The sequence below is a fragment of the Python bivittatus genome, unplaced genomic scaffold (genome assembly GCF_059951505.1).
Source record: "Python bivittatus isolate LINGU-HERP-01145 unplaced genomic scaffold, Pbiv_v1 ctg000330_np1212, whole genome shotgun sequence".
Taxonomy (NCBI): Eukaryota; Metazoa; Chordata; class Lepidosauria; order Squamata; family Pythonidae; genus Python; species Python bivittatus.
The window spans coordinates 45171628-45196999 of NW_028277058.1; the positions used below are offsets into that span (position 1 = coordinate 45171628).

Genomic DNA, 25372 nt, shown 5'->3' on the forward strand with positions numbered 1-25372 from the left:
CACCCATAATCGCCGCGGCGCCGGTGCGCATGTCCAGCATAACGTCACCGGGAAACACCCTGACATCACGACGCGCCCCCTCCTTTTACGTCATCTAGAGAACCCGGCGGGCGCGGAACGGCTTCGCCACGCCCCCTCTCCGTCTGGGCAGTTTGCTGGGGTAGGTGGTCTTTTTGTCCCTGCTGCTCTGATCGGCTGAGTTATACTGGTGCGTTTAAGTGCAAGCTGATGTGGAGCTGCCGGGTCTGGCCTGTAGAAATCAGGGCGACCCCTGGATGGCCGCAAAGAGTTTGAGGTTCCGCGTATCTCTTTGCTGCCATCTAGTGATCGTCCGGATCTTTGCAGCCCGGATCTAGTGTTCCTAGATAACTGCTTAGTAAGGAAGCGCTGCTTTACTAACACTTAAGAAGTAAAGCTAAGAAATTGAGCACTCTCCCAAATGTAAAATAGAAATAAGCATTGTTCTGAAACATGGCAATCAAACCTCCCACGCTCCGAAATGAGAATAATATTAGCGAAAAAACTGAACTTTCATATGGATTGCCTCATCCACCTCCTAGCTAGTCTCCAAGATCATAGAATCATAGGGTTGGAAGGGACCTTGGAGGTCCTCTAGTCCAACCCCCTGCCCAAGGCAAGAGCCCTCATACCATCTCTGACAAATGGTTGTCCAATCTTTTCTTGAATACCTCCAGCGATGGAGCACCCACAACCCCGGGAGGCAAGTTGTCCAACTGCTTAATAGTTCTCACTGTCAGGAAATTCCTCCTTATTTCCAGGTTGGATCTTCTGATAAGCTTCCACTAATTGCTTCTTGTCCTACCCTCAGGTGTGATGGTGAATAAATGGACGCCCTCTTCCCTGTGGCAGCCCTTCAAGTATTGGAAGATCTAAAGAACTGATCTTCAGCTATGTGGAAACATAACTGTTATTTATTTAGATTGGCTTCTAACATTTGTGTCCTATTCTTATGGAGATTACAGTAATATTTTACATTTAAAACAACATTACAGTAAGACGTGTGAAAATAGTTTGGTCACCTAGTTCATGCACGTCTCATGTTATTTCTCTAGACCTGATGATTCTACACATGACTATAAACTATTTCTTAGATGAATTGTTTGTTTGAAGAATACTGTGTTTGCGGTGACACTTTGAATACATTGCTACGAAAGAATGTATGTTATTAGTATCTGGCTGGGCTTATAGGCTGCTCCAGTTGCAAATGTCCCTGAGTGGCATACATACCAACTGCTATAAATTGGGTAAAACAATACAATAAAAGCCAAGCATAAGAATAATATCCAAATGGCATTTATATAGAACCTAGAACAGTCATCAAATTAACCAGCCATTAGGTAAAAAAACCCAAAACCCATCCAACCTCTTCCCTTGCCAAAGAAAACACTCACAATATTCCCCAAGACCTGATGGAATAACCATTGAGAGCATTGAACCCCTGTGGTACTCCACAACTGAGATCCCTAAGGTTCTGTCTTTTCACCTCCACCACCACCTCAAGCACCAGCCTTCCCCCAACCCCCTTGCTCTTGCATTTCCTTCCTTCTATTCTTGCCTAGCAAAGATCCCTTGATTACTTGCTGCCTTCCCACTCATTGCCTGGCAGATAGGAGGGTGGAGCAGGTGGAGATATGTGGAGGCTTATAGAGGATCTATTGCCCAGGGAAAACACCACTAGACAAGGATTGGTGGAATAAAAATTCAAGCTAATAATAGTTGATCCGCCCTCCCTCTTGAGAAAATATAAAATCCAGTTGATAATTGGTCTGTTTTGAGGTGGCTGTATTCTTGGACTTAACGGTATTGATATTAGGGAAGCTAGATTGTGTTCTAGTTCTAATTGTGTTCTAAAATTAGAATCTTGCTTAGAAGATGGTTTGGCTTTGCCTATTGAAAGGAATGTTCCCTTAAAATACATCAGCAGTAAGGTATATACAAAATCACCGGTAAGAAAAAGGGTACTATATTCTGTATGGATGTCCAAGGATGCCATGTAGTAGATCTGGGTCTGGATCAGATTCTTGTGCACAGAACTGTTACGCACAAAATTAAGACACACTTCGGTTTAACTGACCTTAAACCTTACACAGGCCAGTGTAGTGATTCGGCACTGCAGGGTAATTACAATAGGATATTGAACAACCCCATCACGAGACCAACACCAACATTTAGCACAATTTAATGTTAAAGAGGTTACTTTTTGATACTCACACACGATCACTCATTCCTTCAGAGCTTTGACAATGCATTCATTGACATAAAAGTCTTTCTTGGTGTTGGCCATCTTAGCTTTTTCTCTTGTGTAGCTGCTCTTTATATCTTATCATTTTTAGCAAATTCATCAGTTTGTAGACAACAAATCATCCTCTTAGAGATCTCAGTGTTCCTGTTACCACCTTCTCACCCACTCAGAGTCTTATTAGTTCCAATTTTCAACTTCTTAGCTGACATCCTATCACCATGCAATTCCTTTATTCATAACTTTTTTTACTGTACTCCTGACCCTTCTTCTGCTTCCTGCAAAATTTCACACTTCTCCATTCATTCTCTGAAATGCTTAAATTGTAATTAAGAAATTAAATCAAATAGCTATACAAGCACTACAGTAATATGTATTACATGGGTTGATTTACCACAAGCTATGGGTTCAAAACAATCCTCCTCTGTCATCAGACTCACAGAAGAGAGTCTATGTGAGCTCCTTGGAGAAAAGATTGGCTACAAATACTATGGATAAAAAGAGTAAAGACAGAGCCAGACAAATTAGTTATTAATAGGATTTGTATGTAAGGAATTAATAATAGAACAGATCCAATGTAGTCCAAATTTGGAAGTATTCCCAATCAGCTAAAATATAAATGCAGTCAAGCAGAAATGCTAAATTCTAGCCTGATGATTTATTATTGAATGTATACATTGTTATTGTTGTCAGTGTATAGCATGCATCTCCTAGTTGGTGTTTTGAAAAGTAGTCTCAAGATGAGAGATCCTAGCTTGCAGAGAATAGCACTGAGCATACTTGGAGTAAAACTGGGCTTTGGTTGTTCTTACGGCATACTAACCAAATATGTCAAAACGGACTGGTGCTTTCTTTACTATTAGCGGGGAATGCTGCATGTGGAATGGGTATGTTAGAGAATGCTACCTTCTCTATCTTGATAACAAGCATTACATGAAAGTCTGAACTGACCAAAGTCAAGATGGGCAGTGGCAGTCAGTATTTGTGGGCCCATCTGATGATTATCATGGCATATGGCAAGTTATGATTTGGAATATAAGAAGGAGAAATGGCAAACAGCATGACTTAATTAATAAAATGAATGAAAGCATATACAGTGGTACCTCGGGTCACGAACGCTTCTGTTCACGACCAATTCGGGTCACGAACAGCACCATTCGCAAAATTTTGCTTCCGTTCGCGAACGCCAGATCGAGTGACGAACAGGATCCGCAGCCATTTTCCCTGCCATGACATGTGGTCGTGGCTTCCTGTAAGGAGGGGGACTCTCCCTCCAAGCAATAACTGCCTCTGCACCCGCCTTCCTGTCCTCCACCCCAGAAGTTGCGTCAAGCAAGGTTAGCGTTCTCTCTCTTCGACTGTACTTTGTGTCATATTTTTGTGGTTTTAAAAAAAAAATAACATATGGTTCAGAACAGATTAACCGTAATTACATTGAACCTTATGGGAAAATTTGATTCAGTTGGCAACCAAAATCGGTTGGCGACCAAATTCGTAGGGGTCAGAACGGATTAACCGTATTTACATTGAACCTTATGGGAAAATTTGATTCAGGTCGCGACCAATTTGGGTCGCGACCAGAGTCACAGAATGAATTAAGTTCGTGTATCTGTATCTGTATCTGTATCTGTATCTGTGAAACTAAGAGACAGGCGTAATCGATCTGAATAAAAGTGGTCTAATATTATTGAGTGGAGCTAATGCATAGGTATCTTTTACATGATAAACATATGACTGATGGTCATGTAAAAAGTACTGGAAAGAAATACAGAGCTTTATTCAAAACATTTTAAGAAAAAAAGTTTGAATTGAAACCTCTGTTGTTTCTACTAGGAATTGTTCCAGAACAAATAAATAAAAAATATCACAAGTTATTAAGATATATGCTGATAGCTTAAGGACAAATTTGGCTCAAGTTTGGAAAAGAGATCCTTTGCCAACAATATCAGACTAGGAAACCAAACTTGGGGAATACATAGCAATGCAAAATTAACAGTATACATTCAAAAGATAAGTTTGACTAAATTTAAGCAAGAATGAGTCCCATATATGTCATATGTCACACAACAAAGCAAACTCAGACATTAAAGTATGGTTTTCATGGGGAAAATAATTGACAAAAGAGAGTAATTAGAAACAATTTCAATGTTTATAAATATGTTGACATAATCAACAGTCAGGTACAATGGGAGGGAATTTAAAACTATGTAGTTTTCAATATTGTTTTTATTGATTTGTTTCTTTTCCCCCCATATTTCTCCCTTCCCTTTTTTCTTCTTCCTTGACATGGGAATAGTGGGGATATCAATATTAATATCATGTTCAGTTTTAGAGAGAGTTGTAGTTATTTCTTAAGATAAAATAATGAACTGAGCTAATGATTAGTTCAGCAATTAATAATGAATTTTAAATTTTATGATAAATTGTAAACTTTTTATTTACTGATACTTTATTCTTTAACCACCGTGTTTCTATCGTGTTTTATGTAGCTATTTATTCTACATAATAATATTATTCTATTTAAACGTTTTAATAAATTAAAACAAAAATATGACAAAACATACATTGCAACAAACCTGACTCGGTCACAGGTTTGCATTGTGATGACATGACACACAGAGTCACTGGTCTGAGATGGGCAGCTATATACATTGAATGAAGGAAGGAATGAATAAATAAATTGTGTTATTTTCCCTCTCTTGCAGATGTATAGGGGTTGATGAAAACTTGCAGGAAAGTGAAGATGTAAGTTTAATTATGAATGAAAACATAACACTAGTGCTGCAGATGCAAACAACGTGCTGGTCTTAACCTTTAAAGCCCTATATGGCTTGGGTTAGGATACTTCAGCGCTGTCTTCTCCAGGTAGAACCTGCCATCCTGTATGTTTAATCCAGGTTGCAAACCTCAGGGTACTTCATTTCATCAAGTGAGATGTGTCAGGGCTCAAGAGTCTCCTCCTGAGCTCTTTCATAGGCATTTGGAGTCTAATGGTTTGTATGGTTGTACAGCACTGCAGTTTTCCATTATATTCTGTAATATTATTTTATTATGTTATTAACTGTTTTATTGTGTTGATTTTGCATAAACTGCAGAGTTGGTAGAAATAAGCAGCTTACAAGATAAATAACAAGCAACTTTTGGTCCTATGATAAATTTATTTTTATCCTTTTATAACTATCCTTTTTTACTACTTAAAGGAATCTTTTAAGTATCTTTAAGGAAAAACTCTATCATTTGGTTCATGAACCTTTTATACTATGCACAGATTTGTTTGGTTGTGAATGAACCCAACCAATTGTAGCTTAGACAGACCATGGCTTAGTAAACCATGTCAAAGGCTAGGTAAACACATTGCATTGTGCTTTTGTATGAATATAAATCAGAAAGGGGCAACATATGACTTTCCAGATAATAGCAGACTGCAACTCCCATAATCTTTTATCCTTGGACATGCCGACAAGGAGTTCAGTAATATCTGCACAGCTTCCACTCCCCAATGTATATCCCAGAATTCCATGATAAAACCAACTGCAGGTCTCTTTTCCCAGTCAACACTTACCATCCCTCCTGACCAGAGAAAAACTGGGTTGGAAAGAATGTTTAAAAAATGTTGGGTATCAGATTTGTTTTGTTTTAGCATTGTAAGAAATTTGGGAGCTCTCTGACTCATAAGAGTGGTCATATTCCTTTATGGTCCTTTCTTGGTTATTAAATATATTAATACAATCTTGGGGAAAAACATAGCAGGAAAAGATGTACATGTGATGTTGAATTGTACTCCAACAATATGGAAGTTAATATTTTATGATGAACTGTGGCTCTATCAAGCCTGGGGTTAGGCAAATAAAATTATCCTGTATCGGTGTAATGAAATCTGCACTCCAGATGTTAAAGAAAGCACTCGAGATTCATATCAATTTCTGAAATGTCTTTAGATAGTAAAAATGAGAAGGTGGAGTAATATGTTTCAATATGGTCTAGATTTAATAACATTAAAGAACTGAACTAGTTCAATATTACATGGATCTTGTTTTTAAGTTTTAGTTTATTTTAATCACTATTATGTGTAACTTTACCATAACTGTTGTACTATTTTTTAACTTTATTGCGTTTGACTAACAAAATATTTTAATATTTTTTTCTTTTAAGACGTCTGCCCATGATGTAAATACAGTACTAGAATTACATGGGTAAAACCAACTGCATGGATCTTTCCCATTCAACACTTAGCCTCCCTTCTGACCAGAGAAAAATTGGATTGGAAAGACTGAAATGATTGGACTCACCTCTGTGGTTTTGGTACTTATGTTGATAAGACAGATTAATCAGACTGACATCATAAGGCAAAGATTCCAGTCCTGAAGTGGGAAGGAGCCCTCTATTGGATGTAAAAATTCCCCTTCAAACCAAAGTACTAAAGTAAGCCAACATCTGTTCCAAGAAATTTTATTAAATATATTTGTTGCCTACAGTGCTGCTACTTCTTCAGAGCCCTCTTTCCTTCTCCTTTCTTGGGGCATCCTTTTCCACGTAGCCTTCTCAATCGTCTCATCTCAACTTTAAAATCTTCATGTTCATCCCTAAATCAAAAGGACAAACACAAGGAATGAGTTAAAGGGCATGTTTGCTTTATTCAGTCTTAAATTAGAATGATAGATCGCCAGTTTTAACCAACAGGCAAGGTGAGATGAAGCAACATACAGTACGTAATATTCTTCCATGGGGTATCTGTGCTAATTGACATGTGTTTCTCACTGTGTATGCCTGTGATACACACAAATGATAGGTTTCAGGTATTGTGAGCCCTGTCACAATAAGCCCTGTACGTCACATGGTGATTTTTAGGTTTAGCATTCCTTGAATCATTGTAATTTGTAAGAAATCTTGGCTTAACGTGATGTGTAAAGCTAGCCCCTAAATAAGATTCCCTCTATTTTCCAGGAACATAGGAAACTGCTTTATACCAAATTTCAACATGATCTGGCCAGTTATATTTTGTCACCACAATCTGGTGGCCTCTAGATTTGCTGGAGTATAATTTTCATTGTCAGCAAATGTGTGATGATGAGAGAGATAAACCCCAGCATGATGCTGTTTAGAAACACAGGAAAACTGGTCTAACTAGGCTGGCAGCAGCTATGGAGATGTTAGTGACTGGATCATTAATCCATGATTCTTTTCCAAAGAGCAACTCTTACATCAATCAGTGGCTTTGTACACATGACATACTTATCTTTCCTTGATTAACCCAATTTTCTGAGTTTGCACAACATAGTGAACCATCAGGTAACTGGGATGGCAAAACACTCTAGGCTAACATGAGATTGGTTAGTTTGTACATCAATGGGTTGTGCAAACCCAGCAGTGTGCTTCAGAGCAAATGGGATTTGTACCTGGGTTCCCCTGGTCTTAATCTAACATACTAACAACTGATCCACACTGTACTTGGGGATAAATCTATTTCCCAAATAGCACTAGACTTCTAGGGTCTCTTAAAAGCTTTTTCTAACTTATGATCAGAGACACTCTGTTTTCCAACCTCAGCAACTTTATGATATGTAAACTTCAACCTCCAGAATTCCCCAGCCCACATGGGGAACTCCATTTTCTAGTAGTTGAAGTCCTTACATCTTAAATTTGCTGAGGTTGGAAACCCTGCTCTAAGATGGGCACATGAAGAACCTACTTGACCACTAAACTCTGGTCCTTAGCCTATAACACAGGAAAACTATAATACTTTTTAGCCTCCTTTGTGTACCTACAAAAGAGCTTTTGAAAAGGGAATACCAGCCTGGAATTACTGGTAGTTAGAAATAATTAACAATATTTTCTTTTATTAAATGGAACATCAATTACTAACTAGTAAGGAATTTAATGCCCAGAAAAATGATATGAACAAGAAACAGAAGACAAGTCTCACTTTTAGTGACTATTTCCTAAATAATTCATGCCCTCATGTTGGAAGTGTATGCCAAGAGTCAACTTAAGTGGGCAGATGTAATAAAAAAAGTATCCTATCCTAGAGTATAAATCTTTTCATTAAAGCATAATTATGCTTACTGGCAGAAAAGTACTGATTGTACCCTATAATTTTCAGGCTATAGATTCTAAAAAGCTTCCTTTTCTTCTTGAAAAAGATTTATAAAATTCTATAGCATGTGTTCCCTTCAATATTAATTGCTGAATTTCTGTGCCCTAATCAAATGTCGGCTCTCTACCACCCAATCTACAGCCCTTTAGCTACAGATGCGTCAGACTATAATGCACTGCAGTGCATTTTGTGCACTGTTCTGGTACATGCACATATATTTCTCTGCAGGACTGCTTTTAGGTTATCGGAGTTATTTGACTTGAACTCAGGAATGGAAGGGGCAAAAGAACCTTAAGGTGTGCATAGCTGTGCCAGTGAAACACACACAAAAATGACAACCTCCATCTGCAGCCTATAGATATAGGGCCCAAGTTAAGCACATGAGAAAAGTAGATTGAATTCAGGAACAACAGATCAAAAGAACTGCAAACAAAATGTTTGTTTGGAATGAACTTGTTTAACATTAAAGCCAGTTTGCCAAAAGCTAAGGGGCTGTATAAAATACATGTTATGAAGAGTAAGTAAATCCAACTCATAATTTTGGTCAACCACTCTTTTAACAATGTAGTAACAATCTGCTGCAATTAACATTGATATCTATACTATTTGATTTGGGGGTTGGTGGGTAATTTTTTTTCATTGTTATTTATTGCATGTTATTAACAGGAATTTGTAAGCTATGTTAGGGGCTCTCAAAATGTGGTGGGGGGAATCATGAGCATATCAACATGGAATTGCAGATTTCTGAGTGGCACAGCATCTATCACACTTCTACCTGCAGGGAAATCAGGAAGGGAGGAGCTATGCTGCACAGGACACACAGCTAAGGGGGAGAAGTGGAGAGTGGGCCTGGGCACCTCTTCAAAGCCAGGAAGAGAGTGATATCCAAATCCACTACTTTGGATAGCTAGTGGTAAAAATGACATACTCACTCACACATGTTTGGCATCTTCAGTGTAATTATATGAAGTAGGGAATTTCAGAGATAGCAAAATACAGCATGATCAAGGCCAAGAATCACTGAGCCATGTGATAATTTTGTAATGTCAACTGTGATGGAAAGGCAGTGTATATACCTCTGGAATTTATGAATGAAATAGATGGGCCACCAGCAGTTTATCTCAGCCCTGAAATGTACTGTCCTATAATGGAGGCTGTTTGGGAATTTTAGGAATTATAGTCTGACACATCTACAGAGCTCCAAGATGGGATAGACTAATTCAGGATGGTTTTACACATTTATGTATGAAAAAGCAGGAGCTCTGAAACCACTAGGAAATTCTTTATGTATTTTTTCAAAATATCATCTCACAATCATAACAAGTTACTAAGTTTTTAAAAAGCAGGATTATATATATGAAGTCTCACAGATAGGAAATCTAACACAAATGTGACTTCCCAATATTGTAAAAAAAAACCAAAAAACCAAAACCCTACCATATTTTTCTCTCTGGACATCCTGCAAAGTTATCCTTACTCTATCCCAGCCATCGTTTAGGTGTTGTCCCAGTGCATGTTATTAAAATGACATATACTACATTTAAACCTGCTAGAGACATATAGATAATTCCAGGCGACTTAAAATAAGACCAATGAGAAGTCCTTTCACATCTTTTGTTCAGCTGCAGGAAGCATTCTGCTTAAACTAACAAGATCAAAGTATACCTTTTAATAAAGCCAAGTCTGATTAAAGAGCCCTGCACTGAATTAGAGATTTAATTCTGATTTATATTTCCCAGTTGCATTATTTGTCCATTAACAAGATAATATCATTTGCCCAAGGCCGTAGAGCTGTTAACATTGTTAACTGTTCACAAAGTACCACTCAGACCTTGATTTTGTTCCACCCCCATAAAATGCCTGCTGCTTGCAGCCAAACGCATATCTGAGTGAGAGCCCTTGCAGGCTTTTCTGAGCAAGAGATCAGTTAAAAAAGAAGCTTGCAAAATCCAACCACGTAATTTATAACTTTCTGTGCCAAAGGGAAGCCCCTCTGCTTTGTCATTATCTCGCCAACAGTGAAGAGCACATCTGGACTGCCATAATACAGAATGTAAAAATAGCAGCAGTCACTGTCTATTAGAAAGAGAATGTTTTGAATGTAAAAAATGCTAGATTTGGTAACTCAATGTACTGCTGTAAGCTATTAGTTTAACATCAAACGAGTTTCTTGCTATATGAATCAAACATAGCAAACCTCAGTTCCATACACTTCCTACTTTTGTGCATGTCAGAAGAAGGAAATTAGAAGCATCTCCTGGTTTTTAACAAATTATAAAGGAACTTGGGGATTTATTTTTGAAACTTTAGTTAGGGAACAAACCAGGATCTGAAATCCTAGAAAGGAGTGAGGATGCAAGCCTACACAAACCATCTTTCATAAATACAAAAAAGACTTTGAGCCTTTATCTATGTTCATGCATAAGCCATACTTTGCTTAACTTAGGTTGAATAACTTGCTGGGTTTATTTATCATATTAAGCCAAGGGTCTCAAACCTTGCAAGATGTCATGAGATGAGCAGACTTGTGAGATTTTGGCTGGCATGAGTGCATAAATAAATAAAGCTCTCTATGTCTTTCTTTTATTTTGTAGGATGTGAGCATGAGGATTTACATGTATATCAAAATTTACAAGATTGCAGGTGTAACATTGCTGACAAAGTCCCACCTCTTTGTACATATGGGCAACACCAACCCATGTACAAAGGGATGGGATCTAGGATTTGGAACAGCTGAATAATCACACCCACAAATCCATAATTTACAGTTCACAGTGGTTCAGTTCACACAACACATTAAACCAAAGCCAAACAAACTACACGATAGTTTAGCTATTGCAAAAGTTGCAGTTGGAAGGGCAGAATAATTCTTGAATGAAAAACAGCCACAACATATGAAACTGCTTAGATGAAGAAGAAAATTAATAACGGAGACATGATAGAGGTATATAAAATTTTGCATGGTATGGATACAGCTAGCACCCAGAGTCATCTAATGAAGCTAAAGAATTAAAGACTTAAACAATTCAGGACAGAAAAAATGAACTACTTCTCCTTCCTCCTTCCCCTCTTCTTCTTCCTCTTCTGTGTTGACTCCTGGCAACTGCCTGGACTAGTCCCTGCAGTTTTCTTGGCAAGGTTTTTAAAGAAGTGGTTTGCCATTGCCTCCTTCCTAGGGCTGAGAGAGAGGGACTGGCCCAAGGTCGCCCGGCTGGCTCTGTGCCTAAGGTGGGACTAGAACTCATGGTCTCCCAGTTTCTACCCTGGTGCCTTAACCACTACACCAAACTGGCTCTCATGTATCTTCATTTAGCACATATTTAACCTATGGACTTTGCAGTAAGCATTTGTAACCAATGCTACCAGCAAATTAATAGAGAAAAAGATTATCAACAATTACTAGTCATAATCTTATATATTTCCAGTATTTCAGGCTTCTCAATTCAACTTGCTAGGATACATAACAACAACAACAACAACAACAACAACAACAACAATAATGTATTAAACTTGTATGCCACCTGACTCTCAAGGACTCTGGGCAATTCACAACAATCAAACAAAGAAATTACAATAAAATCAATAAAACATAAAAAATAAAGATAAAAGTTGGCAAGCAAGATGAAATGAGTGAATATGAATAAGATAGCATTTTTGTATTTTGTATTTATATCTTGTTTCTGGGTGTCTCATTAGTATGGGAAAAGAATGCTGGGCTAGAGAGGTTTTTGGTTCGATCTAGTGGAGGTTTCCTTATTCTACTGCCTCTACAAATATACACAAATGCACCAATCCTGTGGGCAGGAAACTAGCTTGTCCACCAGAAAGCTAGATAAGATTCTCTCCCCAGAACACTCTGTTTTCTGTATAGAGAAGGTGCATTTATGTACGACTATTCCATGTAAGCAAAGAGCCATTTCCTATTACCACTTTTAATTCAATTCCACCAAGGAGTTCAGAGCAGTACTATAGCAGCTACAACCCCATTTCTGAGGTAAGCTGAGAAACAGACAGCTGACCAAGAGTGTATGGGTAAAGGTGGGAACTAAGAGTTTTCAGGTTTGATAAGTCATTATGTAAAAAATGAGCAGCTGGCTCCCACTCTCAAGGCTGGGAAGAGAAGACCAAATTTCTATTGAGTCAGAAAGGCAGGAGGAAAAGGCCTTGTAATGAATGACTTTTGTTTTCTGTAGCAAGCAGGATTTCTGCATACATATGACTTCTTTCTTGTCTGCAATAAAGCAGTTTATCTAGACATGCCCTGAATAAAGGCTAAGTGCCTGAAAAATTGAGATTTATTACCACTTCTGATACAAAGTCTGACATAGAATTACCCATTGAGTTTCAGGGCTGAATGAGGATTTGAGCCAGCAGCTACCTCACTTTCAATCATCACTAAAACTAACACATCACATTGGCCTTTTTAACATTTCTGTGGAGAGTGAGGCAAAACAACGACTTGGGCAAACTAATTTCTTATCTCTAGCTTTCTGCAAGCAGAGAAGTCATTAGGTAAAGGAAGAACTCCAACAAAACTGTCTGGTGGCTGTTTACACATGTGGGTATGTGCAGAGTAGGAATCAAAACTGTTTTTCAATTCCACCCACCAAACTTAAAACTGTATTAAAATGGTGTGAAATATCACAAATTTCACATTTTTTCATGAGACCTTATGACACTTCAGGTGACAATGCCAAAAAGTTGTTAGTTTTGGGGAACTCATGAGATTTCAACTGTTATTTTTAAATGGTGCTTTAAATTAAATTAAATTAAATTGCCTAGGTATGTGGCAGATATCTTGGTGCCAAGCCATACCACGGTGTCACTTCCATGAAGTGCCTGCATCCTTCCCCACATCCCTATATCTCTGAATTACCTGTAGAGGCCATAGGAACGAAGCCTCCACATGAGGCCACTGTAGATATTGTGGGGAGGGTACCAGTCATATACCTCCTTCCGCTTTGCCAAGGGCTGCTCACTTAACAGTTGGACGACTTTCATGGATGAAGAATCAGTTGGGCGAGCAACTTCTCCAAATATATGCTTACTCAGGCGGGCCATCCGTAAAGCATAGTTGGAAAGAGGGGCTGACATCTCCAACTACAAACTGGACAAGTGGACATACGCACTCCTCCTTTGACCAAAAACGGGAGAAGAAGGCAGCATTAAGTCATTCCATGGTTTTAATCAAATTGATACAGTCCACTATCTGCTTCCTCTCTTTTTTAAACATAAAGGCTAGATTGATACATCATGCTAAGCCATAATGCAGCTTGTTTGGTTTTAGCTTAGCATGTTTGTGTTCAACAAATCAGAATGAAGTGAGCCACGGCTTAGTATGAGATACAAACCCAGTCACTAGGTGCATTTCACATAGGCATGTTGCAAGGCTTAACATTCTTATTTAGCTTTCACACTAGGTTCACTTCCTTCAAATTCCTAAGACACACTTGTTCCATTAACCATTAGTGTAACTTCTTATTAATTTATGTATTAATTATATTTCTACACCACCACAATCAAATCACTTTTGGTGACTTACGGGCACTATATACAGAAATTAACTCCTTCCCCCACAATACAAGTGAACAGAAACCTAATTATGTGCAATGGCTTTTTTTTGTCTGTCTCATTATCACCATTGGTTCAGTCTCACCACTGGGGCAATGGTTTTTCTTTCTGCTTATGTGCAGAGTATTTTTCTGCTTACATGACTTCATATTATTCTTTCCCAACATCTCCTGGGCTGTAGCTTTCATCATCAGCTAGTACAACCAGTGGCTATGAAATGAAAGGCAATGAAGTTTGAAGGCATCTGGTTGGAGAAAGGGATGCCTGTTTCCTGTATTCTCAAAACCATTCTACACTGTACAGTCTTCCATATAGCAATCAAAATCTATAGTTAAGTCAGCTTCAGTAAAATCCAGCTAGGCATATTCAAGGCTTATCCTCATGTCCTACTAATAATTTTTAAAGGACATATCTGCATGATGTTGCCTTCATTTCAGCCCCAGCGTATCATGGGAGCAGCTTAGTATTAATGTTCATATTAATGGTTCTAGTTTTAAATGATAGTAGTGGTTTCCTTCTTTTCCTGACATATCTTGCTGCAGACCCAAACTATGACACTTCATTGATATTACTGGAGATGAGGCAGCCCATCCAGCTCCTACTGGTTCCTATAGGTTGCTGTGGACATACCATTTTACCTCTGGTTGCTGGGCCCTACCCTCCAGGGCCATTTTGATTTGGGCTGCAGGAGCAACCTTGCCTGTATAATGCCTGATGGGTGTTTCAGAAAGCACCACTCAGGCATTGTGCAGGTCCTTTTTATACATGGTTGTAGCATCTGAAAGAAGGACCTGTTTTTCCAACATGATTTGGAGTGCTTTGGAAAGACAACACTGGACCTGTAGTGCATAGAAGGTTGATTTAAACTGGGAAAAAGAGCCAGCTTGTGCCAGGTACGTACTGCTGGTTCCATCCCAAATAAATGCATTACAGGTTTCTTATGGCCATGCTTTTTGATATTTGTTTATTATTATTTGTACTATTTTGTTTACTCCTATACTATTTTTTATGCTTTGTGGGCTACTTCTGGGTGCTGCCAACCTCACTGCCAGCTCTGCTATTCCCTTGCAGCTTTTATTGGTCCCTCCCTCCCTCTTCATTCACACTCCCTCTGGTGGGCATGTTACCTGACATGTAAGTTCAAACAAATAGTGGAAGGACATGAGCTGAAGTGGGAGGAAACTCTCCCAATATACTGAAAGAACCCCTTCTCACCTCAACATGCTTCCTCCCACTTCAGTGAATGACCCTCTACCATACATGCAACCTGTCAGATGTGGGTTTAGCACTCTTCCATGTTTAAATAACAGGTTTCATGCTTAAATGAATAAGCACAGTATTCATTCAGAAGAACAGTAGACCCATGCTCTGAAATAATCTAAGTTCATCAGCACTGTCACTTGGGCAGCTTAAAAAGAGGCCAACTTACACCACGGGCACAAACCTAAATTCACCTAACCCTGTCGCAATACATGTTAAAGAGAGTGACTGGGGTTGTTTTTCTCATTAGCCAGTGATGGTCAGTAAGACAGAAACAAAGCTGGAGAGTCCGGCAGTTGCCTTCCTTAACTTGTCCCACATCAAAACCATAAGGACAGCACCACTTCCTGGCCTCATTTCTGAGGCATTTCTGAGTTCAGCTACTGTGACAGTGCAGTTTACGTTACCATGCTTTTCTGCGGACTCAAAGACTGGAAGAAAGCATGTTAACCCAGCACTGAGGAAAGCCCTCAACCATAAATGCTGATTTTTAATTCTTAAAATCTTTTTTATTTAAAAGGGGCATTGTGGAGAGACTTCCCAGAGCAAGCTGTCAGAATGAACTATTAAATAATATTACATAAAGTATCTACACAGAGGGGTCTGTGTATGTATGTATGTGTGTGTGTGTGTGTGTGTGTATCAAATAATGAAAGCAATGGCATGCCATAAGTTCTGCCCCCTTTCTATATGTGTTATGACTTCGCATACACATGCAAAAGGGCAGAGCTTGCATCAATATGGTGAGATGCTAGTTTCATCATTTTGACAAAAAGGTTGGATCCCGTGGATGCCTCTGCAAGTGACTTTTGCAAAGATGGAACAGAGGAAGGGAGCCTGCATGCTCTTCAACTTCAGGCCTAGGTATTGTTTCTACACCCTTAAACAAATTGCTCTAGAGGGGTGGGGGGAGGGGATCGACTTGCAGCTCCTTTTCCCCATTTTTTTTCTCTTTTTGGCAAGCATTGGAGCATCTTCTAACTGTGAATGACAACTATGAGCTACATTGTTTCCTAAAAATTTTCAGAAAGGAAAATTTGAAAACAACAGTATTGGTCCTACAATAGCTTAATACATTGACACATATTCCCTGTGCTTTAAAGCAGTGTTTCTCAACCTTAGCAACTTTAAAACGTGTGGACTTCAACTCCCAGAACTCCCCAGCCAGTATGCTGGCTGGGGAATTCTGGGAGTTGAAGTCCACACTTCAGAGTAACTCCTTCTGCAGCCAAATTTATGAACGTGTACACCAGACTGTATTCATTCGCCTTCTGCCTACGGATTTTAATACATTGATCTACGGCTACATTCTTAAGCTCTTTTCATGTTCTGAGAAAATAAACGTCCATGTAAGCATCACCTAATAAACCGTCTTTTACCATTCACCGAGGGAAAACCCAATTCCTGATCAAGAAAAAGGAAACTCTTCGTCTCCACAAGAACATACACACGATTCACTTTGAACCAACCCAAACGAAGCACAAGTTGCCTTTGAAAGTAAAGCAGTTGTACAAAAGCTTTGGAAAAAGAAAAACAACCTAAAACAAAACCACCTCCCCCCCGCCCCCCGGACTAACCTTTCAGTTCTTCAAGCGCGCGCACCTCTCCGCCCGGAGGAAGTGCACTTCCCTCTAAGCGCTCCGGGTAGGATAATAGAGAATATCTAAACGGGGGAAACGTATGAGCGTGGGAACGTCTGTGCGCATGCGTATTTCTCTCTGCGGATGCCGCCATCTTGAACAGGCTGGGCGTGACGTCGCTGTACGGAACCAGGCGTTTAGGGCGTTTCTTAATAGGGTCTAAAGCGGTCCGGAAGCAGGCCCTCTTCGCAGGGAGAGGTGGTGCTGGGTGGGATTACGTAGTGTAATCCTCCTATTCAGCGCTAGCTTTATTGCAGCCAGGAGTTTATACTTCATGGCAGTTAGAGATATCCGTCTAAGATATTTATCTTATATTTATCATAGATATAATTTCAGAGCCGGCGTGTGCTATGGACTAGGACCGGTGAGACTCTGCTTCCAGCCCCTCCCCAGCCACGGAAGCTCACTGGGTGTCGCTTGAACCGTCCCTGTCACCCAGCCCAGCTAGAGGGTTGCTCTTGGGCGGGGAAATTGGAGGAGAGGGCCCCAAATGCACCACCATGAGCTCCGGGAGGAAAATAATCATAATAAAAATAAATTCAATAAATAAGAGCCCGCTGGAGTCGGGCGGCCAATACATTTAAATTAAATAAATAAATAAAATTGTTATATAGATTAATAATATTTGGCAGGAGTGTTAGGGTATGTTCGCCGCCATAAGTTATATATAAAAAAGACGGGATAATATTATTTTTATCCAGTCTTTTTTAATATATAACTCAAGGTGGCCAACATACCTAACACTCCTGTCTTCCACACAACAACCACCCTGTGAGGGGGGCTGGGTTGAGAGACAGCGACTGGCTCAAAGCCACCCAGCCATGTGCTGGATGCGCCGAACAAGTCGGTGCCAACTCTTAGCAGCCGTGTAGATGGTTTTTCTCCATGACGATCTAAAGGCAAGGAGTGAATCTACCAGTAAATTAATAAAGTGAATAAGGCCCCTGGGGTTCAGTGAGGCCAATGCGCAGGTCTGGGCAGGGTGGCAGCCTTGGACGTACCTGTTCGTTACATTGCTTGTAAATCTGTGGACTCTGATGGAGTGGAATTGATTACCCTTGAATTCGGGGGAAGGACTTCGGTGGATTAGGTTGTGCATTCTGTTAATGTCAAGGCTGTTTGTCGTTTTAATAGGGAAATCTATATATGTCTGTGTCAGGGCAGGGAGCTGCCTTCAGCTGACCTTGGCTGATCTAAAAAACACAAACGGAGTTGGATCCAATCCGTACTTGGATGGAAAACTGCCCAGAGTTGGCGTGGAGTTGGGTGGCTCCTGAATTGGATAAATGAATAAGTGATAAAAACAATATCAGGAAATCCCAGAGCTACAGGCTAGATGGGTAATTTAAAAAATGATTCTTGAAGAAGGTAATGACAAACCACTGCTTTATATGGGTAGTCCTTGCTTAACGACCGTTTGTTTAGCAACTGTTTGAAGCTACAATGGCACTAAAAGCTACTTACAACCAGTCCTCACACTTATGACTGTCGTAGCACCCACACAGTCACGTGATCACGACCTGGGCGCTTGGCAACTAGCTTGCACTTACGACAGTTGCAGCATCCCAGGGTCACATGTTGGCCATTTGCGACCTTCCCAGCTGACTTCTGGCAAGCAAAATCAATAGGGAACTGCATGATTTGCTTAATGAACACGATTCACTTAATGATCATGGTGATTTGCTTAATGACTGCCACAAAAATGTTGTAAAATTGGGTGCAGTCATTCAATGTCTTGCTTAACAACTGCCCCGCTTAACAATTTTCTGGTCCCCATTGTGGTCATTAGGTGAGGACTACCTGTAGTTGCTAAGAAATTAGCATGGATGTGTCCATGTAGTCATCAGTAGTCAAGCTGAACTTCATGGACATTTTATTTATATATATGCTTATACAGTATAGAAGTCCTGTTGAATGTACTGGGGTTTATTGCCTGGTAAATAAGTGTAACATTGCAAGTTTCATGATTCAGTTCAGTTTTGTGTGTTCATATGACACACTGAATTCTGAAATAATCACAGAGTCTGGATTTGCACAACACCTTAAGCAAAAATGTCTAGGTGGTTATACAGAGTGTTGTGTTAATCTCGCCACAGCTTTTACTTAAAAAGGACACTGAAAATTAAAGCAAGGATTTATGGGCCCCTGGGGCTCTAGATTGCCCACTCCTCCATTGCTGTAAAAGAACCTAAACTCCTAGAACTCAGGGTCTATTGCTAACCAGTTTCCCTCCTGCCTCCCTTACCTTGTGGTTTCCCCTATGTAAATTTTACATTACAAATTTCTCGGGAGAGGTTTGTGAAGTACTACACACACAATACCATGCGATATGTGTTATTAGCCATGCTGCAATTTTCTGGGCCGTGAATTTTCAGGATACTGAGCAATTACTCTATGTTGATCTATTTTCAGCCAGGCTGGATGGATCAACCAGACTGCTCCGCTACCCTGTTCTAAATTCATTGAGAACATAAGTCTCAGAATTCTGGGCCAGCATGTCTCTAAGTCAGTGCTTCTCAACCTTGGCAACTTTAAGATATGTGGACTTCAACTCCCAGCATTCCCCAGCCAGCCATGCTGGCTGGGGAATGCTGGGAGTTGAAGTCCACATATCTTAAAGTCGCCAAGGTTGAGAAACATTGCTCTAAGTATTCTGGAAGTTGCAATTTCAACACATTTGGAAAGCATCAAGTTGTAAACAATTGATACTATCTTTCTAGCCTTATTTGGGACAGTCTGAGCCCTTCCCCAACAACTATTCTTGGCATGGTCATGCGGCTTGCTATAAATCATACTAGGGCTGGATGGGGGATTCCAAGGTTGCTTGAAATCCGCAGGCAAATCAGATTACAGTCACAAATAGGACCGGTAAATGAATATTTGTGTTGTTTAGTCCGGAATGTCTGAGTTATACATGCCTAATCCTCACGTGTTGCGTGGCATTTGTAGACAGCACCCATGATCTCTCTGCCATTTGTCTGTCAGTCATTGATTTTGAGAATTAGAGTAGTGAGGCTCACATAAGCATTATAGCTGTCATCTGATTCTCCTCTGTAATCTCATCCATATCACGCAGTCAATGCTGCAAATCCCATGGTGGAAAGCCAGCTTGATCTCTGTAGTCTCAAGGGAGTATAAATCACTTGACGCTGAGTGACTTGTATAAGCAACATACACACGCACAAAAACATTACATTCAGGAATAAGTCTTCCCAAATATTCTAGGCAAAATTTATTTCTTGTTTCTATAGGACTGACACAACACTTTTTCAAGTGGATTATAACAGTATTTGATAGACAGCAAAATCCTATAAATCCTATCATGCATTACTCTTTCCTCATTCAGCATTTTCCAGGTTCTGGAGAGGAAAGATATTCTTAGGTGGATGTGCATGTATTTATTGCCAAGATCAAGTAAACACAACAAGCATTATCTAAAATACCCCCAATGGAAAATGCATTTGGAAAGGCTGCATGATGGAAGTGATGTTCTGGAGAATCAAACATTTCTAAGGGTAATGGATTTCTTCATGGGCTTCTGCAGATGTCATCCATGTCATGATGCCTTTTGTGCAAGGATGTTGATATGTGTGGCTTGAGTGTGGCTTCTCCAGGGTGCCTATGGATTCTTTTCACTTACTTTATTAAGACTGCAGTCCTGTATCCCAGGAAAGATACCATGATCTTATCTTGTCCCTCCACCCCACCTCTGCCAGCTACTGCTGAAATCTAGTGGAATGGCTGGCCATCAAAATTCAAGAGCAAACTTTTAATTAAAAAAAAAATTCTAATAACTTCAGATTCATTGCATTTTGGTGTTTGGCTTGTTCATTTGTTTTGCCGTTCCATTTTTACGATTTGACTCTGCCTACTTTTTGAAGGGCAATCTCTGACCAGAAAATATCCACTTACCTGGCAGGAAATGCCATTGAGATCAATGAGGTTGTCTTTGAGTCGACCTACATAGAATTATGTGATGCAATTGATTCTGTGATGCAGGTAGCCTTTGTCTCTTTTTATAACTTAAAAAAAATGAATGGAGAGGAAATCAGGGAGAAGAACGTATTATTTCTATTAGTGCCAACTACGACAAAGCAGAATGGAACATAAAAGTCATGGAGAAGAAAAGGCACCTCTTCCGCAACTGATAAAATTCCTCTGAAAACACTTGATTCACTGAGGTTTTGCAGAATGACCGATTGCATCTGCCTACAAGTCTACATTTGCGCATGTGTAAAAATACATGTAAAAGAAATTAAATCCATAGCCTACCTCCTTCGGAAGATAGCAGCCTCCCAAAGTTATTAGCACCCTTTTAACCATTAGCAGCATGTTCAGCCTGGCATTTGTGAAGAAGGTTGTGACCACATTCAAGGTGCTTTTCTCACCTGATATGGTATGTGAGCATCTGTCAGCCTTGTGAGGTAGTCCAGACAAGAAGCACACCCAGGAGTATTAGCTCTACTTTATTGTAAGGTTACATTAACACAGTGTTTCTCAATCTTGGCAAATTTAAGATATGTGGACTTCAACTCTCAGAATTCCCCAGCCAGCATGGCTGGCTGGGGAATTCTGGGAGTTGAAATCCACGTACCTTAAAGTTGCTAAGGCTGAGAAACACTACATTAACAGAATCTTGCAAGTCTGAAAGAATATCTCTCCCCTGTCACTTTTACAGCCCAAGAAACTAGGGAGGGTCCCTCCTGAGACATTTGCCACACCCCCACTTTGCGGACTCAGCTGCTGCTTATCTGACCATTGTCTAGGCTCCGGCTCTTCCTCCTGTCTCCCAAGGTCATTCCCATACACCATTACACCATTGGCTTGTTTGTGAAAAGCAGTTTCTAAGGGCTTCTCCAGGTGTGAGATAAAGCTAGTTGGGTCAATGAAGGAAACTGGACATGTCCTTTTTATAACCTGCCATTATCATTGTCATTGTCCTGATAGTCCTTATGGCGCTATATGCTTACAAAGTATATTTTAATGTAACGATGTGACACAGGGAGAGAGAAAGCATATGGATGGGAGACAGCACTGCTAAGGTTAGGGAGGTTTTTTTTCTTTTTAATTTCCCAATGTAGCCCATAACCTTAGGATTTCCTGGTAGTTTTTCATCCAAATATAAACCAGACATAGCCCTGTTCAGCTTTCCAAGATCAGCCAAAATCAGCATTTTTTATCATTTTCCTGTTCTGGCACATTAAAAATTACACCTTCATGGCAACTTTTGGATGGGTATTAAGTACTGCATCTAAGGCTTGCTACGGAGTGAGGTGACAGGTTGGAAATTTCTGATGAACATATTTGGGTGTATAGGTATAAAGATTTATTTATTTATTTATTAAATTTGTATGCCACCCATCTCCCCCAACGGGTGATTCTGGGCGGCTCACAATGAAAGTAAAACCCACAAACAGTTAAAAAATAAATACCCCCATTAATTAATTTAAATTAATTAAAATTTTAATTAAAAAGTCAAACTACAAAAACAAGCCCTATACATAGAAAAACTTAAAACATTCAAGATGACAGGGGAGTAAAATCAGTTACCCCACAACCCACTTCCACTGGTGTGAGCCCCCATCTGGGCCCCAGGCCATCTGGCACAGCCAAGATTTCACAGTCTTCCTGAAGGTGTATATGCATATACATATATATGTATAAAAGCGGCTGGATAGCGTAGTGGTTAGAACACTGCCTTTGACGCAGGAGACCAGGGTTCAAATCCCGGCTGGTACCTACCTTACCAGTAGGGGTCCTTGGGCAAAGACCCCCTAACACTTCACCTGCCTACCTCTAAGATGGGAGTGACACGAACTAAGAGGGTCAGGCCACCTCGGACGTCGCCCGGATTAACAAGGTCTGCATCAGATGTTGGGGAACCAGGACAATCTGACGATAAGTGGGCTACTGGAACAAACCATCCATGGACGAGACAAGAGAACTTGGAACTTGGAATTGATGGAATGCTACTACAACAGTAGACCTAATGAGGGGATATATGAAGCATATGAGGGAACTATGGATAGACAGAAAACCTACATCCACACTAACTGAGAAACAACTAGTTACCCAGTGCTTCAATATAGCGAAGAGGAAGCTGCTCTCAGAACTTGAGATAGACCAACTCCACATTACAACCTGGACTGGAAGAACAACTGGATGTGCAGCCAACACCTGAAGCTGGAATGTCACTGCCACCCCCTCCATTGCAGAGCACAGTAGCTGATATGAGGCATAAGATCATGGATAAACTAGCTACAGTCAATACTCAAGACTGATTACCAAGTGGAGAAGTACCATCAGATAGTATACTAGAAGATGCCAATAGAGCCCTCCAGACAATTCCTACTACCACCCTAACTCAAACCAATGAACTGGTATACGCTATAGCCGCTGTAATCCTAGAAATGCTTGGCTGCATGATCAAGAAGAACAGCAGTAGATACCCCCCTGGAAAATGAGATTGGAGGCTAAGATCAAGGCAACTCAGAGAGAAGTCAGTCAGCTGGTGGAACTACAGAAGGCTGTGGAGATTAAGGATAAGACTCAGCTACTGAAAAAATATATGGACCTGACTCCATCTGAAGCCCAAGAGACTGCTAAACAAAGGCTCACAGCACTGGCTGCCAGGCTAAAGAGATACACTAGAGAAGCAGAGGCCAAGAAGATAAATGCCCTCTTCTCCAAAGGACCATCCAAAGTGTACTCCCAACTGTAGTGCAACCACACAGTAACAGCAGAGCCACCAGCAGTGGAAACTGAACAGTACTGGAAGAACATATGGGAGAAAGAGAAGATCCATAACACCAGTGCTGCAGGACCTGAAAGCAGACCACAGCAATCTCCCAGAACAGGAACCAGTCATCATAACAGTAACAGAAATCCAGTAGTGGGTCAAGAATATGAAGAGCTGCACAGCACCTTGCCCAGACATGATCCACACCTGCTGGCTAAAGAAACTAACAGCAGTGCATGATTGCCTAGCAGCACAGATGAACCAGCTGCTAGCAGCAGGCTTCCACCCAGACTGGCTAACACAAGGAAGGACAGTGCTGATCATGAAAGACCCTCACAAGGGAACAGTACCATCCAACTACCTCCCTCCTCACAACATTGCCTCCCCATAACATTGCCTCCCCACAACATTGGGAACAACACTAGAGGCTCAAAACACCAGAGAGAGCAGTCGCCCAAGACTCAAGGTCTAGGCAGACCAATCTGAGCACAACCTGGATTGACTACAAGAAAGCCTATGACTCAATGCCACACACATGGATCTGTGAATGCCTGGCGCTATACAAAGTCAACAGGACATAAAGACCTTCCTCAAGAACTCAATGGGACTGTGGAAGACACTGGAAGTCAACTCAAGGCAGCTCGCACAAGTGGCCATCAAGTGCGGCATATACCAAGGTGATGCACTGTCCCTGCTGCTGTTCTGCTTAGGCTTAAACCCACTCAGTCAGATAATCACAAGGACTGGATATGGGTATAAGTTCAAGAGTGGAATCACCATCAGCCATCTCCTCTACATGGATGACATCAAGCTGTATGCTAAGAGTGAACAAGACATTGTGATGGAATGGAATTATGAAGGCCAGGCTCAGGGAGATAAACATTTTCTTAGCTCACCAGAGGAGCATGGGAGATACAAGAGGATGAGACTGGTACCTCCCTGAGGAATTTACAATGTTGTGGCTGGCTGACTTGGGAGATGGGGTTTCAGTCTGGGAAGATTCTTGCTAGAGGTTGTAGCTAATAAACATAACTGAACTGAATTTGCATTGTCTCTTGGAGTTCCTTGGGCTAGGCCTGACAGACATCAACTCATTGATCCACCTGACACAGATCTACAGTGAGGACACTGGGATGTCATTCAGACTGGAGTAGTGTGGCTGGATGATAATAAAGAGAGGGAAGGTAGTTAAGACTGATGGGGTGGAACTACCAGTGGGCCACATAGCAGACATAGAGACCAGCTACAAATACCTTGGTATCTGTCAGGCCTAGCCCAAAGAACTCCTGGGGACCATGCAGGTTCAATCAGCAAGGTTTATTAGCCAGCACCTGTTTACAGAAATCTTCTCAGACTGACCACTAGTTCCCAGGCACAGCTATTCACTATCTTCTGGAATGTTTAGGGATGCGCCAGCTTTCTCCGCTTATCTCCAGAGTGTTGCTCTGGAGACGAGAGCACCGTTTTCACCCCCCTTCCTCCATTCCAGTCCATCACAGTATCCCACAGTCACATGGGAACCACAATGAGGAGGCAAGGAGGACAGCAACATCAAAGTACCACCAAAGGATAAGACAGGTCCTGAAGAGCCAGCTCAATAGGAAGAACAAGATCCACGCCATCAACATGTACGCCCTGCCAGTCATCAGATACCCTGCCAGTATAGTGAGCTGGCCAAAGGAGGACATGGAGGCTGCCGATGTGAAGACCCGGAAGCTCCTCACAATGTATGGAGGTTTCCACCCCAAGTCCAACACCCAGAGATTGTACACCAGCTGCAAAGAGGGTGGGCGGGGTCTGATGAGTGT

General features: G+C 40.7%; 1 protein-coding gene and 1 long non-coding RNA gene across 3 annotated transcripts; one reads left to right on the forward strand and one right to left on the reverse strand.

The window, feature by feature from the left end:
- Positions 1-23: 23 nt before the first annotated feature.
- On the forward strand, positions 24-6735 carry LOC148215966 (uncharacterized). Of its 2 annotated transcripts, XR_015796236.1 has the most exons (4): positions 24-160; positions 830-3597; positions 4966-5005; positions 6413-6732. It is a non-coding gene; the product is annotated as an uncharacterized LOC148215966 (long non-coding RNA). The 2 variants fall into 2 exon arrangements; XR_015796235.1 differs by having other exon boundaries at positions 830-5005; positions 6413-6735.
- On the reverse strand, positions 6694-16872 carry MRPS33 (mitochondrial ribosomal protein S33). Its single transcript, XM_007432182.3, has 3 exons — positions 16763-16872; positions 13231-13488; positions 6694-6843 (listed from the first exon to the last, which is right to left on the reverse strand). Exons 2-3 carry the CDS (start codon positions 13446-13448, stop codon positions 6741-6743), a joined length of 321 nt encoding a protein of 106 aa, XP_007432244.1. The 5' UTR covers positions 13449-13488; positions 16763-16872; the 3' UTR covers positions 6694-6740.
- Positions 16873-25372: the final 8500 nt, after the last annotated feature.

Coding starts and splice junctions, on each gene's coding strand:
- MRPS33 (XM_007432182.3), bottom strand. CDS start 13,448: ATGTCAGCCCCTCTTTCCAACTATGCTTTACGGATGGCCCGCCTGAGT. Junction 6,844..13,230: donor CGTTCCTATGGCCTCTACAG/GTAATTCAGAGA, acceptor CTTTTGATTTAG/GGATGAACATGAAGATTTTA.